Genomic DNA, 17979 nt, shown 5'->3' on the forward strand with positions numbered 1-17979 from the left:
AAGGCCAAGTCCATTCACTGACGAGGATGATGGAGAAGGTCGTGCAGAACACCCCATCCACAGGTCCACATAATCAGGAGTTTTTGCCATGTGGGTTGCAAGATATCAACTTTTTGGGCAAGTTGGTCAAAGTTCTCCAACTATTTCGTTGTGGAAAGGCCTTTCTCAGTTATGTTTCAAGTATTTTCAGCTTCTTTGAGAAGCTTTGTGAGCCATTTTGTTACAATCCTTTTGGCACACATAAAATACATTTGGCCACCCCGCGAGACCTCCTTGCTAACGGTTTCTGTGAATGTGCGCCGAGCATTCTGGAGTGGATTGCATCATTTTGAAAGTCCTGTTTATCAAGATAAAGCCTTACCTGGCAAGAAACAGTTGTGAAAAGAGCAACTGAATATTATTATCTCAAATGTTTCAGCAAATCCCTCACCCACAGAAGGGTGGCAACATCTATGTTAATTGGCAGACATTTTAATTCGCAAAACTATTGAATGTTCATGGCCAAACTGTTGTACCCAGATCCAAGATGTCTTCGTCTGGAATTTGCTGGACACAAGAGTTTGACATTACCTGCAGACAAATTGCGCATTTGCCAGTCGGCCCATATGACATGTTAAATGTGATGCCTGGCTGCCCTTAGCCAATATCAGCAAATCTCATCAAGCCATCACCACTATCTACAAACAAATCTAACTACAGTAGTTAAGACTCATTCTCAAACTATCCCTGAGAAAAAAACAAAAACAAAAGACAAAACATGCGATTTGTAAGGGCAATTGTGGTATTTACGCTGATGCCATATTCAAAATATTGACCATTTTGAAATACAAGTTGTCGACAAAATGTTGATAAACAGTAAACACGAGAGGAAAACAAAATTTTGCACTTTCAATCTTCAGTTTATCCCATTATTATGGCATCTGATATTTCAGCACATTGGTTGGTGGCCAGCTTGAATATGACTGCCATTTTAATGAAAGGTCAAGTGGGTCAAAAAAAAAAAAAAAAAAAAAAGAGAAAATATATATTTTTTGAGATTTTATCAATTGGTCGAATACTGAAATTGCGTCGAGCTTCATGCCTTTAACAAAAAGTGCACAATTATTACATTATATTGGACCATTACAAAAAAAAAAAAAAGTATCGCAAATTATTCTCAAGCAGAGCAACATATCAAACCCATCCACTCTGAAACATTCTACATATGAGTTTGGAAACCGTTTCCACTAAAATCACCAACAAAGAAAAAGTATTCAAGGCTGTTCAATCCCACTTTTCTACAAACTGAACCCACAATATATATTTTTTAACCCTCTTTCACACTTCTGAACTGCACTACCATCTCATATCACCACACCACCCAATTCCATCATTTTTTCCACTCCCCCCCAAAAAAAGAAGACAGGATAGCAGAGAGGCACACACTCGTCTGAGCTGTCCAACCTGGGTTTGAATCTTGGGCCAGCTATAAATTGTCAGCCGAGTGTTTACCAGGCAGGGCGATTCATCAATGTGTGTGCTTGTCCCTTGAATGGACATTAAACTGGGCATCTAGTCTTCCATGAGTCTTGACTGTGTACAACATCCCCAGTTACTTGCAAGGGTTTCCGAAGGTTTTCTCTTCTTCTGTTCATTCATTTCTATGCTTGTTGCATCAAACTGTTGCCCCAATCTCAGTTAGTTGCTTTTTTACCTTCAGTGACCTCACTCTTCCACAAGCCTCGATCTCAGATACCAAAAGAAGTGAGGATGCATTGAGACAAGTTTATTGAAAGCAGAAAATGCATCAAAACACAGAATTGCTCAAGTACTTGCACAAACATTTAAATATTCCATTCGATACACACACGCACAGCCATAAACGAGCATCACACACCCCATTCGTAAATGACCGAATCCCACCAGCGTAACTCAAGAATGAGATCTACATATAATAAAAAACCCCTCAAAACAAAAGGTTTCTGTTGCAGCCAAAGAAGGGCGATATACAAAAATTAAAGAAAGAATAATAATAAGCAGCGTCGAGTCCGTGTCTCGACTCCGTGAAACTGAGAGATCTGAAACCTGTACGCAGTTCAGAAACCTGATTCACGCCCTGCTGGCAGTAAAGTGCGCTGTAATTTAAAACAAGGTCAGAAAGAGAAATCAAACGGGATTTGGTCGTCATTCAGAACTTCGATTCGTTTTTTTTTTTCTAAATCACCGGCAAAGCTTCTCAAGATGGCCTTGAACCGTCCGACGACGTGGGACAGCAAGAAAACAAAACCAAATAGTGCTTGGTTTGTAGTTAAAAAAATATAAATGGTTCACCCGGGCATGAACTCACCATCAAAGTTCCAGTAAATAACACCTCTCAAACAACCATGCAACACCAAAAGATACTCACTAAATCATACAGACGGTATCAAATTTCAGCATCCATCACAGGCATCCAGATTTGTTAATTTTTTTTTCTTCTTTGTATAACGAGCTAAATTTTTCTTTAAAAAAAAACCTTAGAGCGACTTCAAAAGCATTTTATTCACGCAATTTGGAGAAAAATATATGTATATTTAACTTCTTGTTGTATAGGAATTCACCCAGTGAGGCAGTACATTTAATGCGGGACAATACCGTTGCTCGGCCTGCCCTGTCAAACCAATTTATACCAACGAAGAACCCAATGAGATGACGACTTAAAAAAAAAAGTGGGGGTGGGGGGGACAGAAGAGCTCCAACACAAAGTGTACACATTCATTTTTTTTGCGAAGGATAGTGTGTTTTGTCATGACCGAATAAACTCTGATGGAGGTGGGGGGAAAAAAAAAAAGAAAAAAGGTCATCACTTTGAACAAATGAACTGTACAGAATGGAGAGAAATTTTAAAAAGTCACCACTGCTGATCGCAGATGTATTCCTTTCAGATATAAACATACTTGTTCGCGTTTTACAAACCTGTCAAGTAACAGATGCAATGCCAGTTAAAACCACCAACCCCTCCCCTCCCTCCCTTCTCCACACCCCACAAACTGCATGTCAGAACCCCCCCCCAAAAAAAACTGCTCCTCTTCCTCACCTGAACCTCCATCCATCCCCACATCACAAAATGCACATCAGTTAGAACCCCCCCCACCACCAACAAAAAACCCTACTCCTCTCCCTCACCCCAACCTCCATCCATCCCTCTCCCCTATCCACACCCCACCCCACAAAAAATCAAAAAAATCATTGGTTCTCTCCCTCACCCAGACCTCATCCCTCTTTGCCCGCAAAAGAACATCTCCCTATGTGCAGTACAAAAATATCAGTGAAGAGGTCATCGCTTCCGAAGCAAAACGGTACACAAACACCGACACAGTCAAACGGCGTGCTGGCAGGGATTTCCATAGAAACCGTAACCTTGAGATCTTGAAGCTATGGCACCAATGGCCATCTTTCAAACTGAGTGTCTGTGGGTGAATGTAGGTTAATGGGCCGTGAGGGCCAAGTTGTATGCGCAGAGTGAAGTGCGCAAGTTTTCCAATGCAGAGTCGTCCGTGAGCGGGAGTTTGGAAAGGTGCTGGAGAGAGTTCAACAGATCGGTGAAAGCAGTACCACTGTCGGCATCCCGTGATCGAAGACTCAGGGCAACATGTAGCATATTGGTCACACGATTCGCCATCTCTGGGATGGGCACGAAGAGGGGAAGGTCAATGTTAAAATGAGGGACGAGCATCAGCAAACCCACACGCAAATGAGATCGGCATGCCACGACACAATGGGTACCTGCTTGGCAGAGCATATCTCTGCAATTGCGGCACGGCAACCTCTCGAGACGCAAACCCAGCGATATAAGTGAAGTGAACCACGCCTCCAACTCCCGGGCCTCGTCATCCACCTACAACAGAATGCAACCACCGTTTCATCATGGTCCAAGTTTAACCAGCGGTAGCTTAAACCTTCAAAAAATACGAAATAATCCCCCCGACCTGAGATGGTGATTTGCTCAAAGGAAAGGAAGGTTTGTGGAAAATGCAGACTGTTAGATTACCAAGGAATACGAGGAATGAATGGACAAGATTGGTGAGGTTTACAGTCAGTTCAGGGTAATCTGGTCCATTTTTTGGGGTTAAAGGTTGTTTTTTTTAGATTTTAAAGCAAACAGGGAAACCAAGTAAAAAAATTTTTGTATACATTGTCGAGGCTCGTATGAGAGCTAACAGAACATACAATAAGGGGGGGGGGAGCAGGAGAAGGAAGGACAAAACAATGAGGAACAGAGACATTAGATCTGTGGAAGGGAGAGAGATGGGGCGGGGTTCACGGGGTAAACAAGATGGACACCACGGACTTTCAGGACCTCATACGACGGAACTTTTGGGAAGGAAAGCAGGGAATTTGAAGGAGGTGGTTTGGGGTGGATTAATGAGGGTATAAAAGATCATGGTTTTGGATGGGGAAAGATAAGAGGTGGTGGTGAAGAGATGTTTTGAAGACCTGGAGGGAAGAGTGGGATTGAAGAGTGTGAGAGTTTATTCCAATGGTTGGAAAAAATACAAGAGGAATGAAAGTGTGAAGGTGAGCAGTGATTATTGATATTGGTAGTTTTACCAGAAGGGGATTTCTGGCAGACCTTGAGTGCCCTGTGGAAATATGGGGGAGGGGGAGGGGGGGAACATATCGCCGATAGTGCAGTGTGGGGGAGGGGATGGTCGAGACCGGACAGGAGATGGTCGAAGACAAAGACGACCGACCTGCCTGTGGTGAGAGAATGAGAGAGTGAGGCCCAAAGACTCAACCTCACCGCAGAAGACACCAATGATCTTAAATGCTTTGTTTTCCACAGCGTGAAGCCGAAAAAGGTGAGAGGCGGGAGCACCAGCCGAGGGGAGAGCAGTACTCCATCAAGCTGTGGATGAAAGCTTTGTATGCGGTCAGGAGCTCAGGTGGGCCGAGGAAGGACTTTGCATGACAGAGGATTCCCAGTCGGTGACTGGCTTTGGAGGCCAGGTTGGAAGTGTGGCTTTCCCAGGAAAGATCATGACAGATCGTGAGACCCAGAAGCTTGAATGAAAGGACTTCAAGAGGATTATTGAGAAAGTAGATGGGGGGGGGGGGTTCTCAATGGTCCTTTCGGAGAGAGATAGTGAGAGCGTGAGATTTGTCAGGATTGAAAGACATGTTCCATGTGTTAGACCAGTTTGTGATTTTATCCAGATCTGCAGAGAGCGAAGAAGTTGCTGCTTACCGATGGTGCGGCAGAGGACGGAGTTACCAGCAAAGAGATAAAGAGGATTTTCCAGTCGGAGAGATCATCGATTAAAGCAAGAAAAAGAACAGGTCCCAGAATGCTGCCTTGAGGAACTCTAGCCTATACAGGAAGAGGGGGTGAGAGAACTCCATTAAGGGCTACAAGTTGGCTGTGACAGGAGAGGAAGTCTGCGAGCCATGAGGGGAGATTGCCTTGGATACCTTAGGAAGAGTGTTTCGTGAGCAGGGTCGGTCATGTTTTTTTTTTTTTAATTAAAAAATAAAACCCAGAAAAGGTTGCTAGAAAGGAGGTGTGAAGTGTCAGAATCAGCAAAGTGAAGTAAATCCAATAAAATGTCTGGGTGGCAAAGACTTACACCTGCCTGAAGTCGCTGCAGAGCTTCTGTCACACGAATGTACTCGAGGAACACACCGCCACCATCCTCCCAGTCCTGCACCAGAGAACTGCATTGTGGCCTGCCCAGCACCTCAAGGAATGTCTTCAGGTATCCAAGCTCACCATTTATTACAGCGTCTACAAAAAACAAAAATTGGAGGTTAAACAGCAGCAAACTGCAAGCTCAAGAACCATCACCACCACCATCAGTGTGCATTTTGGTACAAATACAAAAATAAGAACTCGGACACTCTACAACATCACAAGATATGCCTCCGCCCACATTATTACATCATTATACATACTTGTACCAAGCTTGATTTAATCCCTGAACCCAGATTCAAAACATGAAACAATTATGGCTGCCAGACCATGCATCCAATCAGCTTGAAATTTAAAACATATATTCCCCATGACGACGACATCAAAACTGATGTTTCACGTTCGTTGATGAAGCGGCTCAAGAGAAAGAATTTTTAAAAGATTTTTGTTGAACCCAATATGGCTGCAGACCGTGTGTCCTATTAATTATTCACAAACACCATGGTATCCCCAAGGCTTGGGGAACATGTGGGTGAAGTTTCCCCTCAATATGTCAAGCCGTTCTAGAGAAAAAGGTTTTTAAAGGTTTATTCTTCAAAAACAAAAAATAGCAATCAAACCATGTGACATACGAGATCATAGGTGAATAACTTTTTGTCCCTTCTGGAAAGGCGATGATAACCCTTAAGTTTCACCCCAATCTGCTCGGCAGTTTCGGAGAATATGATTTTTGAAGGCTTTCATGTTTAAAATAAATATACACATTGAGATGGCTGCAAACCACGTCACTGATTATGTCATCAATTCCCCCCTCTCCCGCCCCCATCCAATTTAGCCCAAGATGACCCTCAAATTTTCATACTGATCGGAAAAAGCATTTGATGGATGCAATTATAACGTAATAACGAAGCACCGATGACACCCATAAATCACACCAATTTCCCAAGAGGAGTACTTGCTATGTGCCAAGTTTCAAATATTTCCATGGAGCAGTTTCAGGCCCCCCCTAACAAACGGACCCAAACGTGGTCAGACGGAAGGAAAACCCGTCATTCTTGTTACAAAAACAGCTAAAATTGAAGAAAAAGCGACCGAAATTGAAACCAACACAGTAATTACGGTCGTAATAGCAAATATAATGGTAACCAACACGTTTTTTTCTACACACAAAAAGGGTTGTAACGGAAACAAGCACACAAAATCCCGAAATGGAACGGTAGGGAACGGAATAATGAACGGTTATTTCTGTCGCAAATAGTCAGAGACCGAAACAAAAGCGGTTCATTCCAGTTACTGTAGTGCGAGCAAGATGGCGGATGCAGTAGAACGACCTGTTATGGTATGTAAATTTTTAGTGCTTGTGCCTCGACACATAAATTTAATATAGATAATATATAGTGGGTAGTACCTGATGTAGTTTTAACAATTTATTAAACCTAATTTTGTTGCGATGATAATGTTTGGTTTGCCTGTATTTCGAGCCCCCGAGTGTGGGATCGCAAGTTGTGTATGCCCAGTTCAACATCGGGGATCGTGTATGTGATCTTTTTACTTCATATTAACTGTTATTTTATTGGAATTTGCAACTTATTATTACTATCAAATTTTACCTCTTGCAAATGTAAACGATCAATCGTCACTGACCGCTGCAGCACGGGGGCACGAATTTCACGAAATATCAGCCACACATTAAGTCAAGAGGGCGCATTTATCGCTGCTTGTATAATATCCCGTACCACAAACGGGTTTTCATTAACAGACTTGATATATTCAAGGCAGACTACGTTAAAGTTAACTTACCATAACTTCAAGAACTTTTCAAGCCGCCATGTTTCCCATGTTCTGGTAACCGGAATGAATCGCTTTCGCTTCGTTCTCCGCCGTTTCGCGACGGAAATAACTGATGTTGCTTCCATTCCCCACCGTTTTATTGTGGGATTGACCGTTCTTGTGTCCGTCATGACCGTTCTTGCGTGTAGAATAAACTTGTTGGTTTCGGTTATATTTGCTTTTGCGACCGCAATTACTGTGTTGGTTTCAATTTGGGTCGCTTTTTCTTCAATTTTAGCTGTTTTGTAACAAGAATGACAGGTTTTCCATCCGACTGACCACGTTTTCGTCAGTTTGTTGGGGGGGGCCTGAGTTTCAGAGAGAGACATCCAAAGTTATTCCTTTTTTCCAACATGGCTGCCACACCACCTGACCTACGACATAATCATTAAAACATTCGACATGAGTAGTCGTGCCTTTGGTGAAAATTGTGTCAATCAGCTAAGTCAGACAGAAAGTTAGCATGAACAGATGTGCGGACAACCTGAAAACAGTTCGACCCCAACAACAACAACGCCAATCTTCGTTTTTTGCAACAACAACAACACTCTGCTCTCGGGATTCTCCGCGCGCTCGCTGGTATGCGGGCGTGTGCGGAATTCCTTTGGAATGGAATTCCATTCCAAATATGGTCACGAAGCGTTTCGCTTAGGCTGTGCACCAAATAAGGGTATGCGTCATTTTCCACCCAATGGGCGACGAGCAGACCAGAGCCGGGGCGATCTTTGGCAAGAAGGCGGAGCCGCGATACGCCGTCCACCCAATGGGAGCAGGCCACGGACGAGCGAACCACGCCCGGAGGGACAGAAGGAGGAATGAATAACTGCGTCCCGTGGGCCTCGAAGCGCTTCTGTCTGGTCTGCGCTGACTGCATCGCGTGCGTCTGCGGCGGACTGCATCCCGTGCATCGGAGGTGTCTTGTCTGGCGCATTACAGTGAGCGGTCGACCGTCTCATCAAGTGAGACCACCTAGTCTCGCCTCCTCTGGATTCGGCTGCACTGGTCCGTCCTTTGGCGACTGGTGCTCCGGGAAGGTAGCCAGCAAGTTATCCTTACCTCCAGCTCACCTTCCCTCCGAGCTGGGGGTATCAATAAAGGCCGTGGCCATCATTTCTTCTGGGTATTTGTATATGTGCGTCCGTGGCCCCATCTGATAAGTAGAATTGTTAAGTGCTTTTTGCTGTACATCATTTGCATTGCTTTGTAGGATAACTCTGCCCTTACGTGCTCCCCTCGCTCCCCAATTATTGTTGTCAATAAATTTCCCTTTTGTTGAATGTACCAGCTCGTTTCTTTCATTGGCTTAGCATGGTGTGTGTTGGAAAATAGCGAAGCGGCAAATTGTTCATTTGGTCCGGCGCGGCTCTGGTAACTCCGCTCGGTCACGCCGGATCAGAGCCGTGACCTGCGACTCGGATCGGACAGAGTCGGCTGAGGGTGTGGTTCCCCGGTAGTTAGACTGCATGGGTATTTAGGTATATTGAAGTTGGCAATTAACCATATCCCACATGGTCGACCTATTGGCGATCTTCGGTCCGATAAGGGACCCGTGACCTTTCGGATTTATCTGAAAGGTACGACCTAAATTCTGGGGGTTCGGTGGAGCCGACTCTACTACTCCCCCAAGCGGTCGTGCTCGCCACCGAGAACCGGCCCCACAACAATATTTTGGACAAGTACTGCTAAATAATAAATGTGGTTTTTTTGTGTTCTGCAGCATTCAGAAGTATATAATTCAATTGAAATAAAAAGATTTTGAAGGTTGTTGGGGGGAGGGGGGGGGGGAATAAAATAAATCAGCAGTTTCCTACCATTGATGCAGCATCATTTACAACATAATATTTAACATGAGTTATCTCCACCACCGAAGGTGGAAGGAGGTTATGTTTTCACCCGTTTGTCTGTCTGTGAGCACGATATCTCAAAAAGTTGTGGGTGGATTCAGATGAAATTTTGTAGCCAGGTTGGGTGAGTCTGGATACTAGAATTTTCTTTAAGTGATTAGTCACCATTTTGAGAGATACGGCCAAAAAACAACATATAGCACGATATCTCAAAAAGTTGTGGACGGATCCGGATGAAATTTTGTGGACATGTTGGGTGTGTGACAAGGAGGAATCAATCCAATTTTGGTGATGATCTAAATCCAGATGTGCTAATTACCCTCGCTGAAGGAGAGGGTATTACGTTTAGGTCCGTTTATCTGTCCACACAGAACTTTCACGCTTTCCTCCACAACCGCTCATCGGAGAGACAAAATTTTCACCATACATTTTAATCATAATAAGGAAGTCATAGGTCACGAGGTGTGGCAGCCATGTTGGAAAAACTTTTGACCTCTTTCTCTGAAAATGCAACAAGAAAAAAATAAAAATACCATCAGAGATGGGGAATCTCCCACCATTGAGTAAAAAAGGTCATACATTTTCCAGATAATGAGGGATGTGAATTGGAAACAAAATACCATTTGGTCATCATCTCGAAAAAGTTCCCCAGGGGTGAGGAACGTAGTAACCAAAAATAATTGAAATCAGATAAGCCGTTTTCCATTTATTACAAAAAAAAATTTTTTCCAAGATGGCCGCCCCAGTCGGCCATCTTGGATCCAGCCACACCCAAAATCAATAGGGTTCTTCCTTTTCAGGTGGTACATGTGTGACCCAAATTTCAAATCGATATAGCGAACAGTTTATGAGTTATCGCACTCACAGCTATAAATGTTGACGCCCGGACGGACAGCCGGACGACCTGGGTGACAACAATATTCCCCTTCCGCCATGCGGCGGGGATAAAAATTGAAACGTGGCACAAAGCACGTACTCCGCATGGGGAATGAGTAATTTTTTATGACGCCATAGGTGCCTCCGTTATGATGTCATAATTGCATATGTAGAGTGCTGTACCAGATAAGTATGAAATTTTTTGGAGGGTCATCTGGGGATTAAATGGTCCACAGAAAAAAAAATGTCACTGGTCATGTGATTTGACACACCATATTGTTTAAAAACAAACAATTTTTTTTGTTTTGTTTTTAAACATTAAGAAATTTCTGAAGTGGCTGAACAGATCGAGGCGAAACTTTACACGTATGACTGCCGATCCATGAGGAACAAAATGTTCACACATACATCACAAGTCACATGGTTTGGCAACCATATTGGATTTCCCCGAAAATCTTCTCCAGAACGGCTCGACAAATCAAGGGAAAGCTTCACACAAATGTTCCCCAAGCCATGGGTGTACAAGTTTAAGGAATAATTGATGGGTCATATGGTTTGGCAGCCATAATGGATTGAAGAAAAATCTATATATTAATACTGAAGGGCCAATTTTGTGCTCCTCCTCACGGTTGCGTCACATTTTTCTCGGTACTGTGACCTGGACTGAAAGAAACTTCGTACCTGTAAGAGTGCATCGCACATAGTGGCAATAGTCAACCTTCAACTCTGAAGCAGAATAAACACTTTACGTTTTACATGGCGATGTGCGACGTCACCGCTGAGAGGCGTCAGGACATCATGACATCATCGGTCATTCGGTGACGTCATTACGTCTGCCGTCGACAGACCGTTACCGCTAAGAGGTGTAATTCCACTCCTCGAAAATAGCGTCTGCAATGTAAAACCCTCTTCTGCACATGCGAACTACCTCAGAATGTGAATTTGAGACAAAAAAATGCAACAAGAAACATTGTATCTTCTATGTATTCTATATATTAAAACTGAAGGACCAATTTTGTGCTCCTCCTCGTGGTCGGTAATATGACCTGGACTGAAAGAGACTTCGTACCTGTAAGAGTGCATCGCACATAGTGGCAATAGTCAACCTTCAACTCTGAAGCAGAATAAACACCTTTCGTTGAGATGGGGGCGAGAAATGAAGAGGTGGGGGTGGGGGATGAAGAGACGGGGGCAGGGAGTGAAGAGGTGGGGGCAAGGTAAGCAAATTGAAAGCGGGAAACGGGGGGAAATGGGGCGGGGGATGAGGTGAATTAGGCGGGGTTGAGTGTGAGGGGGTGGACAGGGGGACGGGGGCCTGGGGGCAAGTGGGGCGGGGAATCAAGAGACGGGGGGGGTCGGGGAGTGAAGAGGCGGGGCAATTAAATTGAAGGTGGGGGGGGAATGGGGCAGGGGCGGGGGATGAGTAGGCGGGGGCAAGCACGCCCTGTCCAGTCCATGTCCCTCGAGTGTGGGTGAGCTGGTGAGGGTGGTTGAATGAACGGAATCAGTCTGTGACGGGGCTTCAGCTAGTATAAAATGACGTTTTCTCTAAAACAGCTTAATAAATTGACGTGAAACTTCACAATTATGATCTCTTCGTGATGAGGATGCATGTTTTAAATTTCAACTTGATCAGACACATGGTCTGGCAGCCAAATTTTTTTTTTTTTTTGAATAAGGCTCACTTGGCTGTGCCTGGATGGATTTGAGGGTCAAGGAATAGCAGCTGCAATGTGAATCCTTTCCAGGTTCCTCCTGATGACTTTATCTTTACTTTTTGTTTGTTTGGGTTCCTTCTGATTACTCTAATGCAGGACTGTACCTATTCGGTGTTCCATTTTATTTGAATTGAATTTATTTTAATCCCATTCTCAATTCAATTGAATAATAATAAAAAACGTCATGGGTCCGATCAAAGCGGGGTTGCAAAGCGGGACGTTTTGGTACCCGATCATCACTGTCAGCAGTTATAAATTGGCAGTTCTAATTATGTCTTTTTAAATTACGCAACACACCAGTACACGAACGCCACACAAAAAAAAAAATCCTGGCGAGGGTCTGCAATCTCTGATTGCTCTTTTTAACTCTGTCACCAAAGGTGAAGGTGGTTACATTTTCACCCCTTTCTGTCTGTCTCTCTGTGTGCAGGATCTCATAAGGTTGTGGATAGATCCGAATGAAATTTTGACAGGTTCGGTGTGCGACAAGGACAAATTGTTTTGATTTTGGTGAAGATCCAAATCCAGATCAGACGACAAGAATTTTTAAAGTGATTCTTCACCATTGAGAGATAGGGCCAAAATGATATATAGCATGATATTTCAAAAATGTATTGGGCCAGATGTGTTCTCATGGATCAGGCATTGTGTAGTGTAGGTGTGCGCTCGACCGAGTTTTCTTCTAGTTTAACATTAGTTCTTCGTGTCTGGTGTTTGTGTCCTTTAGGACGTCGCTGAAAACAATAAGTTCCCATTTGAAATGATTTTCAATTTTGTTTGACTGCCAGACAGGCAGACAGCGTAACAAAAAAATAATAATAATGTCACTCTTTATTGCTCATGCACAATAGGGACAAACTCAGTGGAAGTACTGTTAGACAGCAGGTTTTTCCGATTCATGTTCAAAATTATGTTGTTTCTCGATCATAAACTGACATTTGTAGACAGGAGAGACTGACAGACAAAGTGAACCGATTGCTTAACTCTGCTTTTCGCTTCGCGTGTGCAGGGTAATAAAAAAAAAATTCCAAAACGAGGAAATCGCCAACAATCAGAAACTCACCCGAAGCGATGTGCCTCAGAACAAGGCGATGGCAATCATTGTAATGCCCAGCTTGCAGGAAGTGGATGGCCTCACGATGGGGGTCGCCTTCTGCATGGGCACGGTGTGCACGTGCCAAATGGAGCCAGGCCGCAGGCACACCGAGGCGTTCGGTCAAAAACCGGTCAAGATCTGCGTCAGCCTCACTTGTACAGTGGCGGCCAAGCACCTCTTGCACTGCTCGTGCACGTGCCCTGCAGATGACAAATTAGCAAGTCTTTGCTGTGATACCTCAATATGCTTGACACGGCAACAACCACTACAATACAACAACACAAATACCACAATCAACACCTGGATAAAGTGAAATTAAAGGCAGGGATATAATCGATGTCAAGGATGTGGACAGTTATAAGTAGGTTGGATTGGAAAGGTTGCTTTAGAGATTACAAACTTCACTAGAGCGAAGTCGATGGCACGCCATCGCAAATCCTCACGCTTCCAAGCTCAAGCAAAGTTGAAATATGGCAAAAGGTTCTCCCAGGAATGACCCAATAGATAACCGTTTTCTCATTTTGACCCCTGTGGCCTCAAGTCCCCACCCCCTGGGTCATGAGCCAGTGTTAAATCCAAAAACATCATTAATATTTCATGCATTCCCCAATGTTAACGGCATATACAAAGTTTCATTTAAAAAGGTTTTAAAATCTGCCCGTAATTGCATTTTTCGGCATTTTATCTTTTTACCCCACCACACAGGGCGAGGGGGAGAGGGTAGATATTAAAAAAAAGTTTTCCCTTTTAAAAAATAAATACAGCACTCTTTAATAAAACGTTTTCACAATCATTACTCAAAGGGCAAGGCACAAAAACCACACAACATGCTCAAACTCCGATAGAAATACCCCATTTAAGTTGTTCCAACAAAACCCAAAACAAGGCCTTGAGAAGTGAAACTGGATACACCACAGCAAACAACTTTTGAACTACCAAAGTTCAAGTTCCTATTTACAATCCAATTGAACAAAGATCAGCGTTGGTTTCAAACAACTTGTTCACATTTGCCAATGACGACAAAGGTGCCCAGGGACTTCAAAAGATTACTCCATGAACCAAACAATCGATAAATGCGCGATAGCCCGGTTTACTTCTCAAAGGTTCAAAGACCAATCGAAAAATTCGTCTAATCATAGCGGGACGCGGGAATAAGTAAAACACAGAAAACTGGGATTTCACTCTGAACCCTTTCACACTTAAAACCAACAAATCAAACTATTTCAAACCATATGGCTGCAAAGAAAATAAAGAAAAACACAAAACCAATCTCACAAGTCAGACAGGAGCAATTCACACCATAGCAGGCTCGAATGCTTCAGTTTGAACAGAAAAATAAAATAAGAATAAAAATTACCCCCGTGTGGGGGTGACGGTCATCTCTATAATACCACAAGTTCTCAATGTTCAGTTCAGGTAACCGCGAAACAGTCCAAACTCACCGTTTAGATTGAAATAGTTCACAGAGATACACTATGACAATTCTACTAATGACATAATTAATAAATATATATTGTTCATTTAGTACCCGGATTAACACATCAGAATCACCAGTAAGTGCAATACGTGGTTTTCCGGTCCGTCCACTCTCTGGGGACATTTCACTTCTGATTGTAGAAAAAAAAAACGAAAAAAATAGGCTTAGCTCTCAGATTATGATAATCCTGTAGATTATTCTTCACCGATTATAATGCAACTTTCAGAATGAAAATTGGTCAAGTATTTATAGGGATATTGAGGTTTGAAAAATCGTTAGAGCGAGCAAATTCATTAATTATTAATTCCACAGAAGTTTCGTGACACTGCACAAAGTAACATGTCAGGTATGAAAAACATTTTGTATGAAAAAAACATTGTATTCATTAATTATGGAATGTACTCATTGTTATATTAATCAGAAAGCCCGAAGCATGGAGCATAATTTATCACTTATCCCCTCATCCGGGATCCGTGGCCTCGCCCCACAGCCTGCAGCCCGATGTCCGCCAGTGATTATGTTAGATATCGGAACGATCGAGAGGAGCCTGCGAATCATCCCTGCTGATGCACTGAATTGATGCAATCGCTCGGCCAGAATATTCGTTGTCAATATATTGCGGGATTAAATCACCAATACAGTCACTCGAATTTATACCGCCGACATACTTCTTAACAATCACCTTCGCCCCAGAAACCACAGTCAATCTGAACCACGCTGGCCACTGCTCAGACGCCATGACCGGACTACTGCGCAGTTCGGTTAAAGATGACTCGGCATTTTGGCGTGCGCGCACGAAATGATATTTTGAAAATAAATGCCGACATTTACATTTCGGGTTTTGAAACGTTTGTACCTTCGGCGGAAACTGTATAAATATAAAAGGCTAAAAATGTGTTTTATATTTGTATTTCATTTCTCCTTCCTTCCTTCTTTGCGAATCGCATCGGTGTTTTGGCCATCTTCCAGATCACGTGACAATCAAACGGGAAGGAAATTCAAAAATCTGTCCGGTTTGATACAAGATAATATTTTTTACTATCATACTCAATAAACAGTTGCCAAATATCTTGTAAAATGGCAGAGATAGGTTTTTAAAATGGCGATTTTTATAACTTAGGTGACCTCGTCCCTGACCTTGAAACCGGACAAAAGTTATATCGTTGTGCAACACTCATCGACCTCTCCCCACATACTAAGTTTCATCAAGATCGGAAAGAAAAATTGACGGACGTACATTTGGTCCGGCTTTATTAGGTCATCTCGACCGAGATGACCTAAAAATTGGAGAAAATAGTGTTTGAAAAATGTTTTCACACCTTTGAACACAAGATGGATGCTAATATTTTGGTCACATAAAATTTAATTCGATCGTTGAGCAGGGGGGGGGGACAAGTTTAATTGTTGGGTACATACAATCACACGCACAGACACAAACGACTCCATGGCATTCAAAATTCACTTAAGTGCATCTTTCACAAACACAGATGGTGCCTCATCAGCTTATCATGTCACGCAATCTTCTTCCACAACAACATAAAAAAAACAACCTTTGACCATGTCGAAGACAAAATGCAGAACTCAAGAAAAATCCAATCTTCAGCAGCCAAGTTCCCCCATGTAGCCATTGCCATATGGTGTTTCGGTAGTGTAGTACCTCCATTTTAAAGGTCACAAATATAGTTCAAACAGCCAAAAAAAAAAAAAAAAAGAACAGATCATGTACCATTTCAAATCACAGTGCCACATACCCAGCATCCTTGATATGCAGAAGCACAAACACAGACCACTCCCACAGGCCAGCTGCCTCCAGTTGGGCCGCATAGCTGGCATGGAGCAAGCCCTGCTTTCGCACAGGCAGGTGGGTGTAATCAAGACCTTGTAACACCGTCCAGAGGTGCCATGAAAGTCGGTAATCCAAAGGGTCGGCAGTGATGGAGCTGGGGTCGCACAGCTGCTGGAGATCATAGTGCCTGAATGAGTGAGGGACACACATCAAAATCTATCCTGCACAATTCACACCCACGAACCCACAAAAATATTGCAATGAAAAGTGAGTTTCCACACCAAATCGAGACAAACCCAAACACTTGCAAAAGAAAAACCAAAACAAATATTACCATGCAAGAATAGACGGTACAGATATGACAGACATTTGAACCAATCAGATTCCAAAAAAACAGTTCCAGGCTCAATTACCAGTCGCTGTAGAGTTTGAGTAGAAGAAAGCACGCATCTCGGACAGGAGGCCCAGGTTCATTGGCCGAACTGTCGTCACAACTGTGATGGTAAAATCCTTGTTCCACATATGGTGGAAGAGGAGGCGGGGCGTATTGTTCACAATCCTCTTCGCCCTGCAGGGACATGCAAGAAAAACAATTAAATCCACAGGCTATTGGGGATATAGTAAATATTGAAAACAATAAGAACACAAGGAGTGAAGATATCCACAGCGTGTTATAAATCCACGGATAATAAGAAAAGCAGGAAAGAGAAGACAAAGGATCAAAGGATTGATAACTATATCATACCAACTTGGCTTGAACATGATGCAGTTTCAGTACCAAACAATGAGTGAATAAAAAAAAATTTAGTGCAACATTACGATTTGAAATCAGTGCAAGATTAGGACAAATTTTACATGGCATGATTCAGCTATTTCATGTTTGGTCACGATCGAGACGTATTTGGGAGCAAATGCTGAACATTTAAAAGTCAAAAGTAAGAAAAGATTTTGAAACACAAACGAGAAAGCATCCCAAAATGCAAAGCCTAACTCAAACTACTCAAACTTTGTACTCAAACGAAACGAAAACACCAAAACTACAACGGCACTCAGCAGAGTGCAGACCTCCACCAGGCTGAACAGTTTACATTTTGCATCCACCAATGGGCCAGATCTGCATCCAGACCATTCGTCCTCGTCACACACCAAAATCGAATTGGCTTGTTCTTGTCACTTATCCAACTCATCCAACAAGTTTTGTCCATCCACAACGTTTTTAGATATCATGTAAGACAGCAAGTATATAGTTTTTGGCCCCATCTCTCAATGGTGAAGAATCGCTTTTGAAATTACTGCATCAAGATCTTCACCGAAATATAATCAGATTCATCCTTGTCATACACCCAAACCCAAATGGTCTACCAATTTTGGTCCACATTTGTTCATACCTTTTTCGGATATCCTGCTCACAGACAGGCAAAAACCTAAAACTTCGTCCATCTTCGATGGCAGAGGAAAAAAAACAAAAGTTGTAAATTTTATTCATCATTGTTCTCCATAATTCTTGGAATAAAGGTTTGTTGAAAATTTGATGACAAAAGCTCAAATAGGGAAAGAAAAAAAAAAAAAAAAAAAAAAAAAAAAAAAAAAAAAAAGCATTTCAGAATGCACACGAGCAAAATAAAGAAACAGAAGCGATTACAAGACCCGGGCAGTCTCATACTGAATGGGCTATTCGACTCACTGGGACTTTGCCCTTTGACAA

At 42.8% G+C, this 17979-nt stretch overlaps 1 protein-coding gene across 6 annotated transcripts in view; it reads right to left on the reverse strand.

Annotated features, from left to right (window-relative positions):
* Positions 1 to 1744: 1744 nt before the first annotated feature.
* NUP98 (nucleoporin 98 and 96 precursor) overlaps positions 1745 to 17979 on the reverse strand; it is a 59701-nt gene continuing 43466 nt past the window's right edge. For 5 of the 6 annotated variants that reach the window (XM_085852637.1, XM_085852638.1, XM_085852635.1 and 2 more), the window contains 6 exons: positions 16688 to 16842; positions 16240 to 16461; positions 12979 to 13211; positions 5586 to 5743; positions 3745 to 3856; positions 1745 to 3642 (listed from right to left, as the gene is read on the reverse strand). In XM_085852637.1, the coding sequence (XP_085708763.1) occupies positions 3446 to 3642; positions 3745 to 3856; positions 5586 to 5743; positions 12979 to 13211; positions 16240 to 16461; positions 16688 to 16842 (1077 nt within the window). In that variant the 3' untranslated portion in view covers positions 1745 to 3445. The remainder of the gene's footprint in view (positions 3643 to 3744; positions 3857 to 5585; positions 5744 to 12978; positions 13212 to 16239; positions 16462 to 16687; positions 16843 to 17979) is intronic. The other variant, XM_085852636.1, reaches the window with a different exon arrangement.

The sequence above is a fragment of the Eptatretus burgeri genome, chromosome 13, assembly GCF_056783735.1.
Source record: "Eptatretus burgeri isolate ZD-2024b chromosome 13, Ebu_testis_v1, whole genome shotgun sequence".
Taxonomy (NCBI): domain Eukaryota; kingdom Metazoa; phylum Chordata; class Myxini; order Myxiniformes; family Myxinidae; genus Eptatretus; species Eptatretus burgeri.